Below are 22,290 nucleotides of genomic sequence, written 5' to 3' on the forward strand. Positions count from 1 at the left end.
AAAAAGGAATTTTCAACTAGAGTGGCATCAGCACAGTGACTATCCCCATGTTACCACACGGTCCCAGCAGAGCAGAAGGGGAAGTACACTAACCCAAGCAGTGACCATCCCTCCCTAGCAGTACCGTTTGGTTGTGGTCAATTGATCCTAAAGGTCCACCCTGCGAGCTGAACTAAGTGCCCTCTGGATAGCTGGTGCATGTCAAGGCATCAAAAATCTTTGTTTTCTCTCTACTGGAGCCGGGTTGAAGACAGGAGTCAAATTCAAGCAGTTGGGTTTTATTCCGTAGTTCTACAGAATAGTCCTTTCACTAGGGTTGTCATAGTGTACATGAAAAACATTTTTCAGTTGCTCAGAACATGGCCTTTGTAGTTTCTTTTTTTTTAACCTGTAGAAAGTGAACAATCATGTCAGGGAAAAACAAAAAGCGATTAATCTAGCTGATCATATCTCTATCAAATGACAAGAGTCAAAAACTTTTGCTTCAAAGTATTCATCCACAAACACTTCCTCAACAACTGCAGAAAGGAGATCCAACTGTAGAAGAGTTGAGTACTTATCTATTTAGACCCCCGCCTTCATCATTTGTATCAAAGACTATCTTGACCATATATTGACAATTGCCTACCATTATAGTAGTCAGCAGGATGAATTTAAATATTTCAACTTCCCAAATCAAGAAATGAAATTAATCTAAAAATATTTTAATGTAGCAAGTTTGGCTATAGAACCAGTGCAACATAAAGAGGACACCCATTGTATAACTGACTTTACTCTTAATCTTAACAGAGTAAGCTACAGATGCAACGGATTTACCACAAGTTATCTGGTTAAATTAAATACTGCAATTAGGATCATGCTGTTCGTAATTGTGGCTTTACAGTACCGATGCTCAAGTTGGCTGAGTTAGTTTTACTAAGTAAAATGCAAGTTTACAGAGAAACAAAATAATCTAGTATAGTATGCTGTATTCTGTTTCATGCTCAGTCACAATGATAACGTCTTCAAACAGATAAACAATATTTCAGCATTATGTTAATAATGCCAAAACATACAGGAATTTTAATGCCAAATTTACAACATAATACAGTGCTTAACAGACAGATTTCTCAGGTATGGTGGCCAAGTGAAAATGCTACACAGGACTGAGAAGCATCCAAGCACTACTCAGTGCATAAGAAGTGAAACACGCTGACAGGAATGTCATACCTTTTGATGGAATCACTGTTCTAGAAGTTTGTGTCCCAAACATAATGCAATGTAAAATGAATGTTGAACCCTTGCCTCAAACTTGAAGCAAAAGCACGACGTGTTATTTACAAACTTGAACCAGTAAAACCACTTTAAGAACAGAAAAAAAATTGTGATCACTTGACAAAGATGACAGAGCTTGATTACTGTGTTATGTGAACTAGAATGGTAATGAAGTTGTAAACAAACTTTAACCAAATTAGGTTAATGCATCTATTCTTAACTCAAGAATATTGTCACTTCAGCAAACAGTGATTTTTAAAGCTAAGGACACTATCAGAGGTTTTATTTTTGTTTAAAGCCAAAACTGATAAAAATCTGGAAGCTGGCAAATCATTTTTGTTCCCTATTAGCCTTCATTAACTTCTCCACTGCATACTTCAGCAAAACTTTCAAAACCCCTGTTTTTATCTAATTCTGCTTCAACTTAAGTAGCTGGTAGCAAAGTTGAAGCAAACATTAATCAACACTTGAAAAATCCCTACTCAGAGTGGTTTGGTTTTCCACTATTGGGGAAGAGATTAGACTGCTGGCATTGTTCTGCATAGAAAACAAAACACTAAAGCATTCATTTTTACTTTTAAAATAAAAACTTCCTCAAAATTAAATAGGTTTTGCAAATATGCAAAGAAATATAAAGGTGAATCTGTCAATCACAGCAGCGTCCTTCTCATTCCCCCACCCCCCACCCCCAACCCCCTCCAAACTAACAGCACTGCCAAAGTGGCTGATGTGAAACTGATATAATTAAATTCATTTACATGAAGCCTGGCTACAAAACAAAAAGAAACTTTGTCCCTGCCGCATCTATTTTTTATCTTTTTCCTGCATTTTGTAATGAATTCATGCAAGCATAAAGGGGGTTGTGTCAGGTTTTTGTGTGGGTTTTTTAAACAGGCATAAGGGTTGTGCAAGACAAAACTGAACAAACTTTTGTTTCACTTCAGAAAGATTTTATATTACCAACTCATTTCTCTTCATAACTAAAGGTGATAAAAAATAAATCCATAGTAATAAAAAAAAACCAACCCCACAACCTGTAGTCACACTGCTTTTTCAAGTATGTTTCTCCCCTCATGAAAGAATTGCATTAGCCATACTACAAACCCATGTCACAATCATTAGGGTTTAGACCATAGGTCCAGATCTCCTGGAACCGGGCTCAACTGGATCTCCAGCTGAGTTTACACAAGACTGGAAGCAGGAGGCTGATGGGTACACACGCATGCATTACACCACTCCTCAACTCCCCGATTCTGACCACATCCACTATCACACCCCCCATCACATCCCCGAAGCAGGAGAAATGGCACAGGAGCCACAAAGTGATCTTGGACAGGTACCATTATTCACCGATTAATCAGGTGCAAATCTGGTTTGTGCTGACGGAGATGCACTTTGCAGACCTAAGAGACTGGAGAATTTTGCCCACAATGTTTCTACATAGCACAGCATAATACACATCTTAGTATTTCATTCAGTCTGGAATTCACATCTCAATCTATTGCAATTATGGAAGCCAATGAAAAGTCAATGAGAGGGGTTCTACAAGAGTTGGTCCCAGCATTAAACACTAATACATATGAAAAAAAAAAGTGGACAAACTTCAAGTCACTATTAGTGATGGTGATAGGTTCAACTTTTCTTCCTTCCTCCTTAAATTCACCTCCCATTAATGCAAAGAGAAAGTGCAACTTTGCAGCATGTTTGTTCACATCAAGTTTTTCCTCAAGAACACATTTTGCAGTAACAAAATATGGTCTATAAAGTTGCAAAGTGCACAAGCTGAAGGCACAGAGTACAAACACATAGGAAAACAGATTTCAAAATACCAAGTAACAAAAAAAGAGATAAAAGAAAAATCTGGAATTTAAAACTCCCTGACAGAAGATACATTTATATGGGACCAACTCTTAAAAGGTGACAACTTTTAAACTAATGAACAAATACTGCAAAATAATGAAAATTTATTCTTATTATTTAAGGAAAAGCTCCAGAAAATACCTTGAAGTTTAAAAACTAATACACTGACGTGTTAACTAGTTTTAAGAATGTCCTTAATATTTAAGAAAAGAGTGCAAAAAAGATTCTTCCATTCTAACGCTTTTGGAAGCTGCTGATTTCGGCTGCCCATTTCCACTTTGAAAGGATTGTTTTTCAAGGTGCATTCCTCACAAAAATCGCAGAACATGAACTTGTTGAGAGGCTAGACCAAGGAATCATGTCTTTCAAAGTCATCCCAATTGTAGCAGCAACTGACATTTTATTATATAAAGAAGAAAGTCCAAAATTCTTCTTTGAGGCATAGTTCGTGTCAGAGCTCGAGTATCAGCAGTTGCCAAAGGAGGCTCCGGATACCACCTGCGCTCCTCCAGTGTCTGTTCTGGCTAGGAATAGAAGCTGATCCAGTATATTCACTATCTGTACCCCCTGGAGCTTGCACAAGCTGATGAGCCATCTGAAATTACATAAAAAGTTCAAGAAATTCTCTCATATTAAACTTCCACCTTATGTCCTTTGCCCCCCTTCCCCCAACAGCCCAAAAACCAACCAGCCCAAAGGTTGCCTGCAAAACATTAACAGTGTAAACAGAAGCTGACATACCACGTAAACATCCATTCATTCATTTCAGGTTGTAATAAGAGTTCATCATAAAACTGTATGACATTTTATGGTAGGAAATAAAGCGAACATACTCAGCTGAATGGGAGTTCACAGGAGGGAACTTGGCGAAAAGAACGCAATAAAATGAACTGAAGTTAACAACAGTACCAGAACAGATACTATTCCCCAATCCCCAAGCCTATTTAATGACAATCAGGACTTTGTACTTCAATCCTAACATAGAATGTATGGGACTAGATTCTCTCCTGGCTAGATATTTAGTCAGCAGAGAAGATGAGACCTTTGACTGACTGCACCCAAATTAGGGCTGTCTGGAGTAGAGCAACCAACTGAGAATGGAAATACGATTCCTCCCTGTGTCTCTTCCCCCCACTCCCTAATCTATACGGGGGAAAATTAAGGGAGTAACAAAGTGAAGAACCTTACAGTTAAACATGCAGCAAGAGACTTTATCTACAAATGGAAGAGAACTTCCCTGCTGCATGACTTGAACATTTGTGGCCAAATACTGCCTTTCGTGTCTCAACGCAGGTGCATCCCAGGTTGTATGAGACACTAATTGAGGGTTCCAAGTTAAAAACCCCTCCAAACTCTCCATTCTGTCACTGGACGGAAACATGCATTACCAGCAGGTGATTTATATCAGAGGTGGACTGGCTCATCATTTCATTGCCTGTTGTGTATCCTGACCAGGCAGAGACTTGGGACAACTATGTCCTTTTTCCTCAAGACCTCAGCTTCCGCTTAAATGAAGTAGAAATTTCTTGGCCTCAGTAGCTAGGATATCTTACTACCTTACAGGTGGCTGTGGGACTCCAGCACAGTTAGCCAGGCTCTAGATCCAAGAAGTTCCTATTATTACTTAGAATGGTAAAGTTTACATTGGCAGACAGCTAGCTGCGTGTGGAGATGTAGCCTCTGACACCTTACCATCCCCCAAGAACCCAGAAGCCCACCACTACCTGTATGCCCAACCCGTCAGGGACTGTAGCACACTGGAGGGCAGGGTTAGATGCATACTTACTGTAAGTTAACTCTTCTCCAGCTCTCTTGCGTGACTGGTCACCTCTAGGAAAGAAGGGGAAGAAAGACATTTTCATGACGACCTGAACTAATTGAAGATGTCCCTGCTCATTGCAAGGGAGTTGGACTAGTTGACCTTTAAAGGTCCGTACCAACCCAAACCATTCTATGATTTTAAAAAAGGGAAAACAATAGTGAAGTACCTCCACACAATCATCAACTTTTACAGACTTTAGAAACAAAATGCAAACATAGTAGCAATAACACATGACCGCAGGATTCTCAATTTACTAAAACAGAAGTATAAGCTGTATTTTATAGATTTAATTAACTCATTCTTTTGTTAAAGATAGTAGGTTTGATTTTTATAAAATTAAGATGAGGAAAATTGCTCATACGCAGTGTGGTCTTAAGTCATGCATAAAATTGTATTCCTTATTTCAAACTTCTCAACTAAACTTCATAGAACTATTTAAAAAATTCTGCATCTATCAGTCTAAAAAGGTAAGATGCTCCTGAAAACCCAACAATCAGACCCTAAGCAAGTCTGAGCTGCCAGCATTCCCTCTTCAAGCAGAAGATTTAAATAAATAACTAAAGTTGTGTAAACACCAGTTGACATCACTGCTGCTGAAAACCCAAAGTCAAATTCCCATCTATTTGGAAAACCTTTTTTTTTCCTTTTTTTCTTGTGCACACAAACTCTTAAAGCTGGAAAATCCTGCTGCTTCACAAGTTTCTTGTGATGATATGCTATTGATAGTGTTATATAAGGAAGAAAGATTTCAATATATTTTCATCACAGTGGTTGTAATTTCATATTTATCTGCTGGAAGTTGGTAGAAATAGGGGTTTTTTTGAATAACATGAGGTGTTCTTCCCTGAAACTACTCTTAATGTGATGGATCTGCTGTGTATGCCTTAATTAAGGTCTTTCACAAGAGAAATACCAGCAATGAACTGGCTTGTATTCCCACTTGCTGCAGCAATAGTATTTAACACTGTTGATAAGCTGACTATTTAAACCAGAGCATGACATGACATTAATGCTGCTGAAGACACCTCACTGTGCTGTGTTCCTCATGGGTATTGTTGTAGGAAACACAGCAGCAAAGACATCACCATTTTTTGGCGCAATTAGAGAACAGATGACATTTCATACTAACTCAGAAGAGAACAGACTTGGCACACTACTTGCTAAAAGAGAAAAACAATCCTTTCATACATATAAATATATACATCTATATGTGTAGGAATATAACCTCATAACAATTCTGAAAAATTATAAATAAATATAATCTATGTTCATAACACAGGAAGAAGCACATTACACCTTGAAATACATTTCAAGGCGAAATGCATTTCAAATACCACTGCAAAATGGCATGTAACAAATATATTACCTGTACTTCAGTTTTGTTTTCCTTGTGTCCTTTTAATGATGACAGACTCGACTCTAACACTTTATATAACCTCTATGTTTACCAGACTGCACTGACTCCCTCGCAGTACAACCATATAAAATATACTGTGCAAAACACATTCATCAGAGACTAAATGCCATCAATCAGTTATTCCACTGCAAAGTTTTACTTTGCATTTTTATTTAATAAATTGAAAGCAAGCTACATAGAAACAGCAGTTGCACAAAAGCATGGGCTAGGGTGGGCCAATTTTCTAAACCTATGAGGCACACCAAAACTCTTCACATGTCCGATAGCCACATCACCACATGCTGCAGAAAGCCAAAAGAAAGAGGAACTCTTGGGAATTAGACTCTGCAAACAACATGTGACAGAGAAACCTTTACTTAGTTCTTCCTTGTATGACTATCCTCAAGCCCTAATCTCTTCTTTGTCCCCACCTATCACACAGGATAGAAACAGTTTCCTATGGATTTTTATTAGTTCCAGTGCTAGAGAATTACTTTTCTGCATAAAACAGGAGTTGCTAAAATATATTCTGAAGGATCCCACCAAGTCTGTAACAGGAGAGCACGACAGAGGCATGTTGCCTTTGCAATGGTCAGCATCCTTCCTACTACCCTTCCTAGCCTTTTATACAGTATCCTCCTCACAGTACCAGCCAAAGAACTTCACAGTCAAGCTTACAAGCCTGTCTTATTTTCAGGTACCTAGGGAAAAATGTTTTTGAAACCAATTGTTTTTGTGGATATGGACTGTTACTACTTGAAACTTCATTCTTAATTCTCTATGGAGTGTAAAACTTGTGAAATGCAGTTGTAAGCAGAACTATAAGTCACCTACAGAATTAGTAAGATTGAAAGTTAGACAAAACCAAAATGTTCTTGGTTTTGTTTTGTTCTGTGCATTACAATCCTCTGTCAGCATTATATGCTCACTCAGTTTCAAAGTCTAAACTTCTATTTCTTGGGCCCAATGCACTGCTTTTCTCAGCCCAAGCTCTTATGGCTTTGTTTTTAGTGTCTTAACTCATGCATATCTATCAAAAAATTCTTTTCCTCAACAGAAAGCCTGACAAGGAATGAGTCTACAATACCATTTGCATTTGGGTCAGTAGTAGAGTTTTGAAGCTCAATAATTTACCAAGCTTTGAAGAGAGAGATTACCTTCAAGGAAAACTACACAAGAGTATGAAATGCAGGAGTACATCTAACACTAAACATAACCACGTCTAGTGGGTCTTCAGACTACAGGACCAGATTCTCAGCACTGCACAGGTAACAGGAAAGATGAAGATGTACTCCCTTCACAAACCTCTTGGGAACAGAGCACGATAGCTTCCCCAGCTTGATCTTGGTTTGTCAGACTACTGCGAAAGTGGCACACTGCTGTGGTGAAAGAGCTGTGCTTCTGTCTAGACAGTTAAATAGAAGAGCACAGAGCAACAGGCACAGCCCAGAGTAAACAATATAGGTTACAAAAATTTTCCACTGTCTCTTTTACTGTTTGTTCTTTTTTTTCCCCCAATTCAATAGCCAGAAGAGAAATACCTACTTAAAATAAACACCTTGACAGTATAAAATAGCTCTGAAAGTGGAATAAGAAGTCATCAACTGACATTTTCAGAAGCATTATGAAAAAAAGTCAGCTTATAGAAAATAAACGGCCAAAGTAATGGCTGAACAGGAGCATGATCATGCATTAGAAGCGCAATCAAAACACAGGAAGGCATGAACTGTAAGCAATCTGTTTCATGAAAATATCTCAAGACTTCTGATCATCTACTTTCTGGTACCATCTGCAGGGTTGGTAGTGCTCAAATTGCATGGAAAATAAGGCCATATTTCAGATACTGGGTTGTGAAGGTTCTTTATTAACTCTTAAATTATTTCTTCAATATTTTTAGGTGTATCCATTTTAACATTTCAGCACCGTCCAGCACAATTACTACTGAAGATTAATAATTATTACCTAGTAAATCCATTCTGCATAAGCTCTCTTTGAAGCTTCTGGTCTTGAGCAGCATATTCCTGAAGCTCAGATTCCACAGCAGGGGGTAGAATATTTGGGATGAATTTAGAAAATAAAGCTGGTGCCATCTGTACCCATTCTGTAAGAAGAGGGAAAGCAACAACAAAACACGTGGAAAAGATCTTTTGAAAATTTTACTCTTTGACAAATGTAACTTTGCTCTATTTTAAATACATTTTAGGATCTTGAATTAAAAAACAACAAAAACAGAAAACCCCAAAGCATCCCCCCAAAACCACAGAAACCAAGCCTTAAAGTAGAACACATAATCAAACTGTTAAAATCAGATGTTTACATGTAGATAATGGAATTACTGGGTTTTTTGGTCATCAACGTTATCATCAAATTGAAATTCAGTTCTTGCTGCATCTCGTAGGGCCTGCTGACTCTCTGGACATTCTCAAGGACAGGTAATGAGGATCAGCAAACTCACCTTGATAATCAGATCATTTGTAACACTTTATTCCAGGAAGCATATTCACAAAATTTATACCTCTCTTCCCCAAGCCTTACTTCTAGAAAGCACAGTAATATCACCATACAACCCTGCTTCTCCATCCCCCATTTCAAATGAATTAATGCAATTCTCTCACCGATCTTCCAGAGCTTAGATGAACACTTTTTAATGTTCATTATAAAATTTTAACCTGTACTAGTTCAGCTTCAGGATAGAAATGTGATTTAATTTCACTACACTGAACATTGCCTTACAGAAGCAAGACAGATTATGTTAAAGTTGCTTCAAGGCTGATGATAAGAAATACAGAAGACTGAGCAAAAGATGAAAATGGGGTTTATAGCAACTGTGTAAAAACTTCTAAGAAAAATAAATACTCCTCAAGTATTTCTGAAGCCAGACTTTCCAGAGGTTCTAGCAGTTATCTTAAACCTCATCTTTACTTGGAAAAAGGGATGCTTTTAAACATATTCACTAAGGCACATTACGAGTTTTTATCCAATTCCCACATTTGGTTACTTGGTCCATGCCAAGCTTCAACAGTCTTTAATCAGCAAACTCACTAAATAATCATTACTATATGTGCAGGTGGTTTAAACAGAAAACAATGCACTAACCTCCCTCATCGTAGAATCATTTAAGGTTGGAAAAGACCTTTAAGATCATTGAGTCCAACTGTAAACCTAGCACTGCCAAGTCCACCACTAAACCATGTCCTTAAGCGCCACATCTACACATCTTCTAAATACCTCCAGGGATGGCGACTCCACCACTTCCCTGGGCAGCCTGTTCCAATACCTGACAACCCTTTCGGTGAAGACATTTTTCCTAATATCCAATCTAAACCTTCCCTGGCACAACTTGAGGCCATTTCCTCTCGTCCTGTTGCTTGTTACTGGGGAGAAGAGACCGACCCCCACCTCACCACAACCCCCTTTCAGGTAGCTGTAGAGAGCGATCAGGTCTCCCCTCAGCCTCCTTTCCTCCAGGCTAAGCAACCCCAGGTCCCTCAGCCGCTCCTCGTAAGACTTGTGCTCCAGACCCTTCGCCACCTTCGTTGCCCTTCTCCGGACACGCTCCAGCCCCTCCATGTCTTTCCTGCAGTGAGGGGCCCAAAACTGAACACAGCACTCGAGGTGCGGCCTCACCAGTGCCCAGGACAGGGGACGATCACCTCCCTGCTCCTGCTGGCCACACCATTTCTGATATAGGCCAGGATGCCGTTGGCCTTCTTGGCCACCCGGGCACACTGCCGGCTCATATTCAGCCGGCTGTCGACCAACACACCCAGGTCCTTTTCCACGGGGCAGCTTTCCAGCCACTCTTCCCCAAGCCTGTAGGGTTGCGTGGGGTTGCCGTGACCCAGGTGCAGGACCCGGCACTTGGCCTTGTTGAACCTCATACAACTGGCCTCGGCCCATCGACCCAGCCTGTCCAGATCCCTCTGTAGACCCTCCCTACCCTCCAGCAGATCAACCCTCCCGCCCAACCTGGTGTCACCTGAAAACTTACTGAGGGTGCACTCGACCTCCTCGTCCAGATCATTGACACAGATACTGGCCCCAGTACTGAGCCCTGGGGAACACCACCTGTGACCAGACACCAGCTGGATTTCACTCCATTCACCACAACTCTTTGGCCCCGGCCATCCAGCCAGCTTTTTACCCAGCAAAGCGTACACCCATCCAAGCCACAAACAGCCAGCTTCTCCAGGAGAATGCTGTGGGAAATGGTGACAAAGGCTTTCCTAAAGTCCAAGTAGACAACATCCACAGCCTTTCCCTCATCCACTAAGCAAGTCACCTTGCCACAGAAGGAGATCAGGTTGGTCAAGCAGGACCTGCCTTTCATAAACCCACGCTGGCTGGGCCTGATCACCTGGTTGTCCTGTACAGGCCGTGTGATGGCACTCAAGGTGATCTGTTCCATAACCTTTCCCAGCACCGAGGTCAGGCTGACAGGTCTGTAGTTCCACAGATCCCACAGACCATAGCAGTGCTCGATTAAAAAAAAAAAAACAAAAAACAAAAAAAACAACCAACCCCCCCCCCCCAAACCAAACCAACAAAACGAACAACACTCTACAGACATAAAACGGCACTTTTCATCTTATGAAATACAGTAAAAAAGTACCACACAGAACATGCTACCTACAAAAAAACCCTACTGCTACTGAATAGTTTAGCTAAGCTAATAAACTGTCTTGGAATTCACAACATGAAATACTGTGGTATGGTATTTCATGCCACTACCAGATCATTATAGGTGAGGTGAAAAGAGTATTTCAGATTAAATCCAAGTGGGCCAACTAGCAGCCCAAGCACCTGCCCAGGCTTCAGCCTTTTCTACTGCGGCCACTGCGTGCTGGAGCTAGAATTAGAAGACAGTCTTTTCTGGCAACATTTGAAGTCTAACGGCTGTCAAGTACTTGCAACTTGAAGAGAAAGTAAAAGAAGAGAAAGAGAAGAGAAAGCCCATGGCCACCAGCCACATAAGCATCGCTTCTCCATTTGCTCTCTGCACTGCCTAAACAGATGCTTCCCAGTGCTGCTTTAATCCCCCAGCACCTCCCACTGGCCACATTTTATGCTTTACTTCCCAGTTATCTGCTGCCCAGTCCCCATGATACATCCAATGGAGCATGTCCCACAGAATAAGTGAGCAGCACTACCTCAGAGGAACTCTTGCCCTGATTGTTTCAGAATTCATCCTCAAAAACCAGCACCACCAAAGAACAGCCTTTTACATCAGTAAGTCTATCTTGTGCTCTTCTGGTTGGAATGACATTAAAGTTCCTCATTTTCTCAGAGGCTGAGAAGTTTGAGGAGCAGGTAATTAGAGCAAATGTGTATCTGTTTAAGCACTAGCTTAAAGTCAATCACCTGGGTCTTCATACCCAGCTGTGAAAAGCAGGCATCACGAATTGTAAGAACATTTTTTATACTTAAAAGATCTTACAGACATAAGACAACTATTCAAAAATCTGATTAGGCCCATGATACCAACCCAAACCAGTATCTGTTGTGTTATGTAGTAGAAAGCAAGACAGGGATCATCTGAAATGGACAACTGGGAAATTGTAAGTCCATCATCTACAGTACTAAGTGCAGTACAACAAAACCATACTGAGCTGCTTTCAGAAGAATTATACTTTTATACTGATGTATATACCCCTCCTTCCTTTGGTACTAAACAGTTTATGAAATTAGTATTGCCTTCAAAAATTATGGTAGGATGTTAATTTTGCTGTTGTAAAAATAAACTTTGCTTACTGAAAGTGCTTTATCCATGCATTTTGTAAATGGAGGGTCCACCACGTTCCTGACGTGTATACAAGCTAAACATTGCACTACAGAAAAGGGCTTTTTTTGTAAAGCTCTCCCATCCTCATTTCTATTTCTGTAAATGTGGATTGCAAAGCAAAAACAGACTGAAGCTCAGACACAATCCTCTCAGTCACACCAAGGTAAGAAGAAAGTATCAGTATTGCAAAAGGAAGGGAAGCAGGTACCGTTTTTTTATGGATATTTTGAATACTCTCTGTTTCTAAAGTCTTTTCGAACACAGGCTAGAGCTCTGCTTGGTTCTCCAAAACTTACAGAACCAAAGATTTTGGTACAAAATTGATTAAAATCTGCAACACCATTTTCCTATCAATATAACTGCTGTTGCACAAGATGTCATGATGTACTCACAAGTTAAATTAAGCTCTTCCATGAAATAATACCAACCAAGTAATGGCTTCATAGACAAAACAGTCATCTCATGTCAAAGATCTGGCTGAAGTGCGACTCACAATATAACTTTCACTATTTCAATACTTTTAAACTGCCATGACTGACTTCTTAAACAGCCTTCTTTCTTTATTTCTACAAAGCAAAAGAAATAGGTGTTCCCTCTGTCCCCAGAGTAGAGGGTTGGGTTGTTTTTTTTAAAATTAATTTGGTGTTCACATGGTACCCAGGTCACAGAAATGGGCAACAAGAACCACCAGGGCCTTTGCATAGTAGACACTAAGCATTATGATGGACAGAACACAATGCACATTTGTTTGTTAAATGTGCATTAGATAGACAGCAACCGCATACATATTTAGGAAAACACATCATAGCCACAGTATGAGAGACTCCTAGAAACATTTTTCTTTTTTTTACCTGGTCGTAGTGTATACAGGCCTTTCACTATATTTGCCATGGTTGAAGGAGTTATTTGAAACGGCGTTGACTGAGCTTCCAAAAGTAAAGCTGAAATAAAATTAAGAGAATTAGCCATTTTTCTAACCAAGAAATATAGGCTCTTAAACATACATTTTTGTATCGAAGAAATACAGTAGTTGTGCTTTTTTTGTTATCTGATGTCCTCACAAAGGAAACAGCCAGTTATCTGATTGCAACAATTCTCAAGAGTAATAAACCGTCACCTTTCAATAGAAGTATTCTGTTCAAATTACGTATGATGAAAATATGAAATAACTTATTTTTCATCTGTTTTCAGACAGGTAGCAGGAGTTCTGAGGAAAAACCAAGCAAGCGATAGCTCTAAGTATTCAGATGCAGAACTGAAGTAAACAACTTATTTTTAGAAGCACTCTCATACCGAGTGTGCTAAACACCTCGAGATCCACAGATCCTCGCTTTACAGTGTTTAGCGTCTTGTCCATTAAACTAAGGCTGCATTGAAAGTCTATGAATGAAGTACAAGTAGTGTAAAAAAAAAAAAAAAAGTAAAAATCAAATAAGAAAAGTTGTTTGTTCTTTTAAACACAAGTGAACATTTCTATTTCATTTTTGGTCTCTTCTGTAGTAAACATTGCAATAACTGCATTTTCCTCTCGTAGGAAAACTTGGCAATAGCGGATCTACTGCTTGTATTACAATAGCCAGACCTTTAGCCTGCCTTGTATTTATTTGAGGTTTGTACATCCATCTGAATTACATAAACAATCAAAAAAATAAATCACTAAGGTTTAAAACTAACTGCTGCCTTTCAGTTTTTATGCCTCTACAAAGGACTTGAGCAGTATACACACCTTTCTGTACCCACTGTGTAGAGGAGAAATGACTCCTACAATTCTACCTAAAGGGCATATCTCTTGTGCTTACATTGTAGAGACTCTGGTTTTTAAACTTCAAAGCTTCTTCAGTTCTGTCTTCAGTATCTGCCACTATAGTACTTACCATAAAAAGAAAAATCTTCTGCAGCATGTTCTTCTCTTTGTGAAACTGTTTAAGGGGCTCATGTAATAGGCAGATTAAAAAAAGAAAGTATTTTTTCTAACCTCCAAGTAATCAAAGTGGTTATATTTAACTGTTATGGATGAATTTATTTTACAAAGAACCATCTTAAAAGTGCTTGTTCCTTTCAGCTGAAGCCTTGAGGGGGTGAGAACCTGTGATTTGTTTTGTAATGACATATGTACAGCCTCTTTCCTAAAGATTTTTCAAACAGCCTTTTGGCAGGCAGGAAAGTTGCAAATCATAAAATTAAAAAGGGGATAATGCTTTGTAAGGAAGATATGCAGACAGTAATGCACAATCCATACAATGTGTGTGTATATACATATATATATATTTAATTAGACTGTAGCTACCTTCAGCATAAACTTCACCAACAGATTTGTAACGTGTCCAGAGAACTCAAAATTTATTCTTCATATGTAGGCACCAAATTATGTTCCAAAGCTATGTATAACAAATTATTTAAAACAGAATAAGCCTAAAAATTAATATTGACTTAAAGACCACAAAGTCCAGTGTTAAAAGTCACTTGAACATTTTAATAGATGTTAAGAAATAATTCAATTAACAGACTTTCTTGATTTTACTCCTGATAAACTGAAAACCATGCTCTCCAGTTGTATCCAAGTTATAACGAGTAAAAGCAATTTTAAAATATTTCAGAAGCTACTTTATGTAATTGTATATGTACAGGGCATACTGTGGAAGAGAAAGAAGTTATTCAGAGTTGCTCTGGGGACAAACCAAGCATTAACAGAAGCTGCTCACAACTACATAACGAACTAGAGGGTATCTTACTACTTGGGTATCTCTGAGTAAATGGAAAACTGCAGGTCACACTCCACCTACGGATGAAATCCGAAATACAGTGCCTATACCCCAAGCACACAGTTGTATGTACTGCCATCTTTCAATTTTTTTAATTTTTTTTTTATTTTTAAATAACATAGAACAAGTAGATGGCAGAGACAAAGAAAAACTTTATTTTATGGTATATATGGATCAAAGACAAGATGTGATGAGCACACCAGACTGGCAGCCCACCTCATTCCTCTCAGCCTGTGGTACTGGAGACGTACTCCTTCTACCTACTCCCAGAAGCTCCACCTGTGGCATTTACAAAGACAGAACAGGGTGAGGCAGAATAAAACTAAACCTCAGATGAATGACAGTGGTAATGACACTATGATACTATCTGACCACCTCCACAGTGTTTATGAACTAATATTGCACTTTACAGACTAAGTAACCAATATGCAAAGAAGTTAATTAACCTTCAAATAGTCTTGAAAATAACTCATGGCAGAATCAAAGAGGAGAAGTGTGGGTTCCCATGATGAAATGCTTTAATTGCAGAAAGATACAAGATCCTTTGAAATATTGTTGAACTGAAGTAAGACACAACACCCAGAATGGCCTCAGGATTTTTTTGACGAATGGAGGATGAACTGTATTGGAGTAAGTGAGGTATGAACCTGCAGCACTTCAGGTACTCTGAAGTTTGCCCCTTGATGAAGGTTTAAGCTACTTCCTAATTACAGTGGCGTCCTTGGGGCAGGATCCAGGGCTGCAGTAATTCCAAGAGTAGCAGATGATATCTTACAAGTTCAAACTCACTTGCTCATAACTCAAGATTCACTTGCAGAAACTATGAGTTGGCTATCCTAAAAATCTTTCTGTCCTTCAACATTCCTTTCAAAATAGATTTATTTTGCTTGGCAAAGATGTAATTTTTCTGGCAGAACAATGAAACTTTTGCATGTTAGAACAGAAGATTTTTTTCCTCCCTTTGCAGTAATCTAATAGAACTTCAAAGTAAGATATTTTAACCAATCATACGTGAGTATGGCTTAGGCAGATGTAGTCAAAGTTGTAACTATTCAATAATGCACTTAAAATTATAAAGTGTATTCCCATTAAATGCAACTCAAAGTAAAACAAATGTATTCCAGAGATCTTTACCCCATTGTACAAACTGTGCTCTTTAGTGCTTAATTCTAATATATATGCAATATTTATATTTGTGGCAGATTGACCCTGGCTGAACGCCAGGTACCCACCAAAGCCGTTCTATCACTCCCCCTCCTCAGCTGGACAGGGGAGAGAAAATATAACAAAGGACTCGTGGGTCAAGATAAGGACAGGAGAGATCACTCACCAATTACTGTCATGGGCAAAACAGACTCAACTTGGGGAAAATTAACTCAATTTATTACCAATCAACCAGAGTAGGGTAATGAGAAATAAAACCAAATCTCAGAACACCTTCCCTCCACCCCTCCCTTCTTCCCGGGCACAACTTCACTCCCAGATTCTCTACCTACCCCCCCCCCTCCAGCGGTACAGGGGGACGGGGAATGGGGTTTACGGTCAGTTCATCACACGTTATTTTCTGCCGCTTCATCCTCCTCAGGGGCAGGACTCCTCACACTCTTCCCCTGCTCCAGCGTGGGGTCCCTCCCACGGGAGACAGTTCTCCATTAACTTCTCCAACGTGAGTCCTTCCCACGGGCTGCAGTTCTTCATAAACTGCTCCAGCGTGGGTCCCTTCCACGGGCTGCAGTCCTTCAGGAGCACACTGCTCCAGCGTGGGTCCCCCACGGGGTCACAAGTCCTGCCAGAAAAGGTGCTCCGTGGGGTCCTCTCTCCACAGATCCATGGGTCCTGCCAGGAGCCTGACCCAGCGCGGGCTTCCCACGGGGTCCCAGCCTCCTTCAGACACCGACCTGCTCCGGCGTGGAGTCCTCCACGGGCTGCAGGTGGAGATCTGCTCCCCTGTGGACCTCCCTGGGCTGCAGGGGGACAGCCTGCCTCACCGTGGTCTTCCTCACGGGCTGCAGGGGAATCTCTGCTCCGGCACCTGGAGCATCTCCTCCCCTCCTTCTGCACTGACCTGGGGGTCTGCAGGGCTGGGGCTCTTACATGTTCTCACTCCTCTCTCCGGCTGCCATTTCTGTCTGTCCCAGCAACTTTTTTTTTTTCCTTCTTAAATCTGTTACAACAGAGGCGCTACCACTATCGCTGATGGGCTCAGACTTGGCCGGCAGCGGGTCCGTCTTAGAGCTGGCTGGTATTGGCTCTGTCAGACACAGGGGAAGCTTCCAGCAGCTTCTCACAGAAGCCACCCCTGTAACCACCCCCCCACCCCCACTACCAAAACCTTGCCACACAAAGCCAATACAATATTATTTTGCAGAATAGCAACTTCAATATTTCCACAGAACTTGAGCCCTTGCACAACTTTGAGAAATACAGGGATGCACAGCTGTAACGATGGAGCCATCACCAGTGCACAGCCTAAACAAACCTTCACAGCACAGGCTCACCTGGAAGTTCTGCCCTTTAGAAATATCATCAGATCACATGCATTCAAATCTACAGTATAATAAATTACCTTTCTCTCAGCTAAATTATATCGGGTCCATCTGACCACACATACTCTTCTACTTCACTGTGATAACATCAGATTCACCTTGAATAAGGTTCCTGTATCCCAATCTTTACTCCCAAATCTAGTCCATGCAAAGCACTTGGCTGAACCCCACATGCCAACTGCAATTAAACAGGAAGGGAATTGCTACAGCTGGCGTCCCCGAGATGTGGCTGTAGGTTGTTGTTTGTTTGGGTTGAGGCTTCTTGGGAGGTTGGTTGTTTTCTGGTTTTTTTTTTTTGTTCTTTGGGGTTTGTTGGGGTTTTTTCACCTGCTGCCTATTTTATTATTAAATTGACTGATGAAGTTTGATCATATATTACCTTTTCATTACTTTAACCCAGGTACATGTCAGCTATCAATTTAGAACTTCAAAAGCCATTTGCATGAAAACTGACCTTCCCTCTGGCTTAACCCTCACACTTGCTGTTACATCAAACTCCTTGTGATTCTGCATTTTTATTTTCTTTTAAACAGAACTAAAAATAAATTCTTAGCAAGTTAAATTCTTCAAAAGTTTGTAATTAATTAAAACGTAGGTTAGAAAAAAAACATTAGAAGTTGTATTTATTACTAGGCATTTAATGAAGCCACAGATTACTTTTGAAATATTCATTACATAGCCCAAAAGCTTTATAAAGTATCTAATAAAAATGCCACAAAATAAAAATTCCAAGTCTTAATAACATGGAAAATATTCAGTGTTGTAACAAGAATAAATATGAAAAACAAAGCTATAAATATAGAAATATAGACTTTTGGACTTCTATAACCGGAAAATAAGGTGGTATTTTCATGTTTACAATTTTATGAAGGCTTACTGAAATAGGAACATTATTCCTATTTCTTTACCAAGGAGCCAGATTAAACATGATGGTCATTATTTGAGACTACGTTTTCCAATTAAAAAATTCCCTTACTTTGAGGTGCTGCAACTTTATCAACATGGAACAAGAAAAATAGGAAACACTGCTGCAACTTTTTTAAAATAACTTAGTTCTTTGATGAAAAGTTTAGTTCACTGACAAAATTTGTGTGTAGATTAAACGTTATTTAAAGAATATGAGGGTATTCTATGATACTTCGTAACAGTACTGTTTCCAGTATGGTTACAATACAATTACTTAGCCCTGTCAAATCACAGCTACCACTTCAATATTAGTGATACCACCCTTAAACTGGCAAGAGTGTTATTCTCAATTATTCCATCAGGTCTGCAGAGCACAGAGGATATAAGAAAGATTAATAGCTACAAAAGCTATCCTATACAGCCCTTGAGCGGGTAGGGGTAGGTACCTGCTGAGGTCTAAGACCAGACTGACATTAACATGCCAATTCAGTATTCTGAAGAGGAAGGAATGGCTGATTATCCTGCAATAGCAGAGCCCCAGCACACTGCCCACATGCTGGAAAAGAAATGGAACATACTGCAGTTGATTTTCACTATCGGTTATCTCTGTCTACCAATATTTGGAATGAAGAGAGGAAGGAAAACACTGGTTTAAGGTTAGAATGGGAATTTGAAGTGGAGCTAATGGGATTAAACTATTTGCCTATGTAGAGTAAGCCAGAAATTAAACACTGAACAGATTCACAGTCTTGTAGATGCACAAAAGTCTTTAAAAATTACTTTTAATGAAGAACTTGATAATAAAAGCATCCCTTCCCTACATCTCAAAAAGGACCCTTTATGCTATAGAACCCTCTTGTCCCCAAAAACATTTGCTGCCCAAAGCTGGTATTTCAACAACTTTATAGCTGGGGAAAAAAGTAAATTAGCTTTTTGTTGTAGAAGAATTCTCATAGAAATCACCCCATTTTAGTCTGGTACAAATACACTGGAATGAATCAGTATTTTCTCCTAGTGCTCTGCTACCTTGCTTCATTTTTTGAGGCTCTTAGGAAGGAATCTTCTCATTTCATTTTACCCATCCAGACATGTAGCCTGATTCTAAAGACAGAGAGCAAGTCACTCCACAGGCAAGTAATTCTGCCTTTTTTTTTTTTTTAAAGAAACCTACCATTTTATTTTTCTGTATCATTCTTAAACTTAAAAAGAAAGAAGCATAGCTTTATGAAGGTGGCAAAGTGAGGTTGTGCAGGTTTTCTTCTCATACTGATTTTGCACACTTTAAGGAAAAAAATAAGCAAAGCAGTGTCTAGGGGCTGAGCAACATCCAATATATTACAGAAGGGAAAAGCCTCAGCAATCGAATAGGACATTTTTTTAACAACATATTGCTTCTGCCATCACAGTAGTCACTCTGTGTCTCAAAGAAAAAAGAACAGTGATTTCAAATGCTTAAGGGCAGATTATATATTAATGCTTTAGTTCAGATTAGAAATGTGCTTTTGAAGCAAATTCACTGATCATCCCCACTTACTGCTCTTTGGTTCGTATGACAGAGCTGCCTTGGAGCGTATTAACTTAATTCCTTTTGGACAAGATTAAACCAGATGTGCTCAAACTACTAACTGGCATTCTGTCCACAGGACCAGACATTAGCAAGCATGAAATACAACTCTCCAAAACACGTGTAAGGCGAACACTGGGTCCTCAACACCAACATGCAGGTCTTTCATACTTTGTAGATCTGCTCCCTTTGTACCACACCACTTATTAATGCAGACGTAGCCTAAAACATGCAAGGAAACCTTCAGCTCTTCCTACAGGGCACATACATTTCAAGATATAAAACCATGGTCATCGAACTTCTGCTGCAGCAAACCTATAATGAAGCTCCATGCTTTTTTGCCAGGACACTGGGCTACACTGACTTTTGATCCAGTTCAGCACAGCCATTCAGAAACAAGTTCATTTATGAAACTAACTACTATTTCTTTATGAAACAGAAGCATTAGATCTGACACGGAAATGAGAAGCACAAAGAAGAACAACTTCTTGAATGCAAATCCAAAAGGGCAGCATACAAAAAGCATGGGGGCAATGCCTTCTGTAAGAAGCTGCAAAATAACAGGAGTGTTTTCCCCCCCTTTTCAGGGGATTTTCTCTGCAGTTTGTGGGTCAAGGCAATGACAGCTTGCTTCTCATATGCAGATCATTTGAGACAGATGTCAAATTGGAGGGGAAAAAAAGAAATGCCAACTAGAGCAGGGAAAAAGTCAACCCAATCCATCTTTTTCTTGTCTATCTCTGCCAAAGGGTGAGGCATGGAGAGTGAATTAAAAAAACCAACACATCAAAATAAACCCTGTGGTCTCTGTTGTAACTGTATAGTCAGGCTATGAACCTGGCATCAATCACAGTCCTTCTCTCAGCCTTTTGCACTGCTGCTCTTCTCCTGGGGTATTCACAAACAAAAGCTAGATATGGAATTTATTAACGAAAGGCATTATGTCATAGCAGTACACAGCCAAAGAGATGAGGGTCCCTTGCCTGACTGAGATCAGCAGGCTTCTGGAGGTCAACACAGCAAAACACATCTGCTAAGTATGTAGATCTGGACGCCCATGGAGAAACACACCCTCTCCTGCTTACCCACTGCACAAACAACAGGAAAATCTCTGCACAGGAAACACGCTCCCTGCTACATCTATCAACCTCTAACAGTTATAACATGATTCATTCTCTGTAATTTTGTATTAAACTTGTACCTGTTGCAACCAAAAAGGACAGTTGCACAACTTCGTCGTCAAAAAGCTGTTAGCAACCTTCTCCAACTTTTGCATTAACTTTTCTGGTACTTTTCAGAAAGCACCAATGCAGTGGAAATAGCTTTCCTGACATCTTTATAAAGGAAAACCTCTTCTAACATAAACAGACCTTCTATTGAACTATAATATACCTCCAGCAAAAAAATAAAAATTAAGAAAATGGAGCAGCAAGATCTCTTCACCACAGCTGAATCCAAGTGACATAACTGGGAAGAAAGCTGTCATATGTAAGAATCTTCAGAGAAAAGTTTTTCCCAGTAACTAATTAGAAACTGCAAACATAATGAAATAGGCTGTGATTCCTCACCCTCCTCCAGACTTTTTACAAAAAATTTTTTCTTGGAAAACCATGAGAAAAGCTGCTAGTTTTACAGATGATGCATTTCTACACTGGGTTTTAGCTCTGAACTCACACAAGCACCGATATGGAGAACTACATTCAACAATTGCCTACATGCTATTAGAATCTACATACAGATAACCGCTCTGTATGCTCAGGTTTCCGTAGCTAATTCTGTAATTATCTTGATATATATCATGAACAAAAATCTGACACAGCCAGAAGCTGAGATCTAATGCTTTAATCCTCAATAATCATTTTGCCTATATTTCACATGTTTTCAAGCCCATGCTCTAGTTCTGAATCAGTAAGTTTCAAGGGAATCGTCTCATTCACAGGCCATGTTATCACCTTGGATCCTGATAACAATTTTAAGACCCATGAAGTCTTACGCCCTATTTATTCTATGGCATTTTCACCATGCCCCAAGAGGTTTCCCTTCCTCTGGATAAAAAGGATCTGCTTCTATGATTTATTCCTGACATAGTAGATCAAAGATGGGAGCACGCAAATATTCACTGCTTACCCCTGTCAATAAGAACAAAAACAGAAGTGTTGAAGAAAGCGCTTTTCCCTCTGACAGAGTTCACTTGACTTCCTAGTTGAGTAACTTCTGTCCAGAAGTTTAGGCAGATGCTTCTTTGGGAAGAACCAGCTTGTATTGAATGATATCTGCCAGTACATTGATCCTACAAGAGTAGAAACCACTTCCTGAACTCAAAACACTTAACATGGAAGGAAAGAAACAGCTCATACACACACAGGTAGAAATGGATGAAGTACTACAGTGATATGCT

At 39.7% G+C, this 22,290-nt stretch overlaps 1 protein-coding gene across 3 annotated transcripts in view; it reads right to left on the reverse strand.

Moving 5' to 3' along the window:
- Nucleotides 1-262: 262 nt before the first annotated feature.
- The window catches only part of CACUL1 (CDK2 associated cullin domain 1), a 55,335-nt gene continuing 33,307 nt past the window's right edge, over nt 263-22,290 (reverse strand). For all 3 annotated transcript variants that reach the window (XM_052798801.1, XM_052798803.1, XM_052798802.1), the window contains 4 exons: nt 12,966-13,055; nt 8,295-8,433; nt 4,901-4,944; nt 263-3,709 (listed from right to left, as the gene is read on the reverse strand). In XM_052798801.1, the coding sequence (XP_052654761.1) occupies nt 3,669-3,709; nt 4,901-4,944; nt 8,295-8,433; nt 12,966-13,055 (314 nt within the window). In that variant the 3' untranslated portion in view covers nt 263-3,668. The remainder of the gene's footprint in view (nt 3,710-4,900; nt 4,945-8,294; nt 8,434-12,965; nt 13,056-22,290) is intronic.

The sequence above is a fragment of the Harpia harpyja genome, chromosome 10 (assembly GCF_026419915.1).
Source record: "Harpia harpyja isolate bHarHar1 chromosome 10, bHarHar1 primary haplotype, whole genome shotgun sequence".
In the NCBI taxonomy this organism is placed as follows: Eukaryota; Metazoa; Chordata; class Aves; order Accipitriformes; family Accipitridae; genus Harpia; species Harpia harpyja.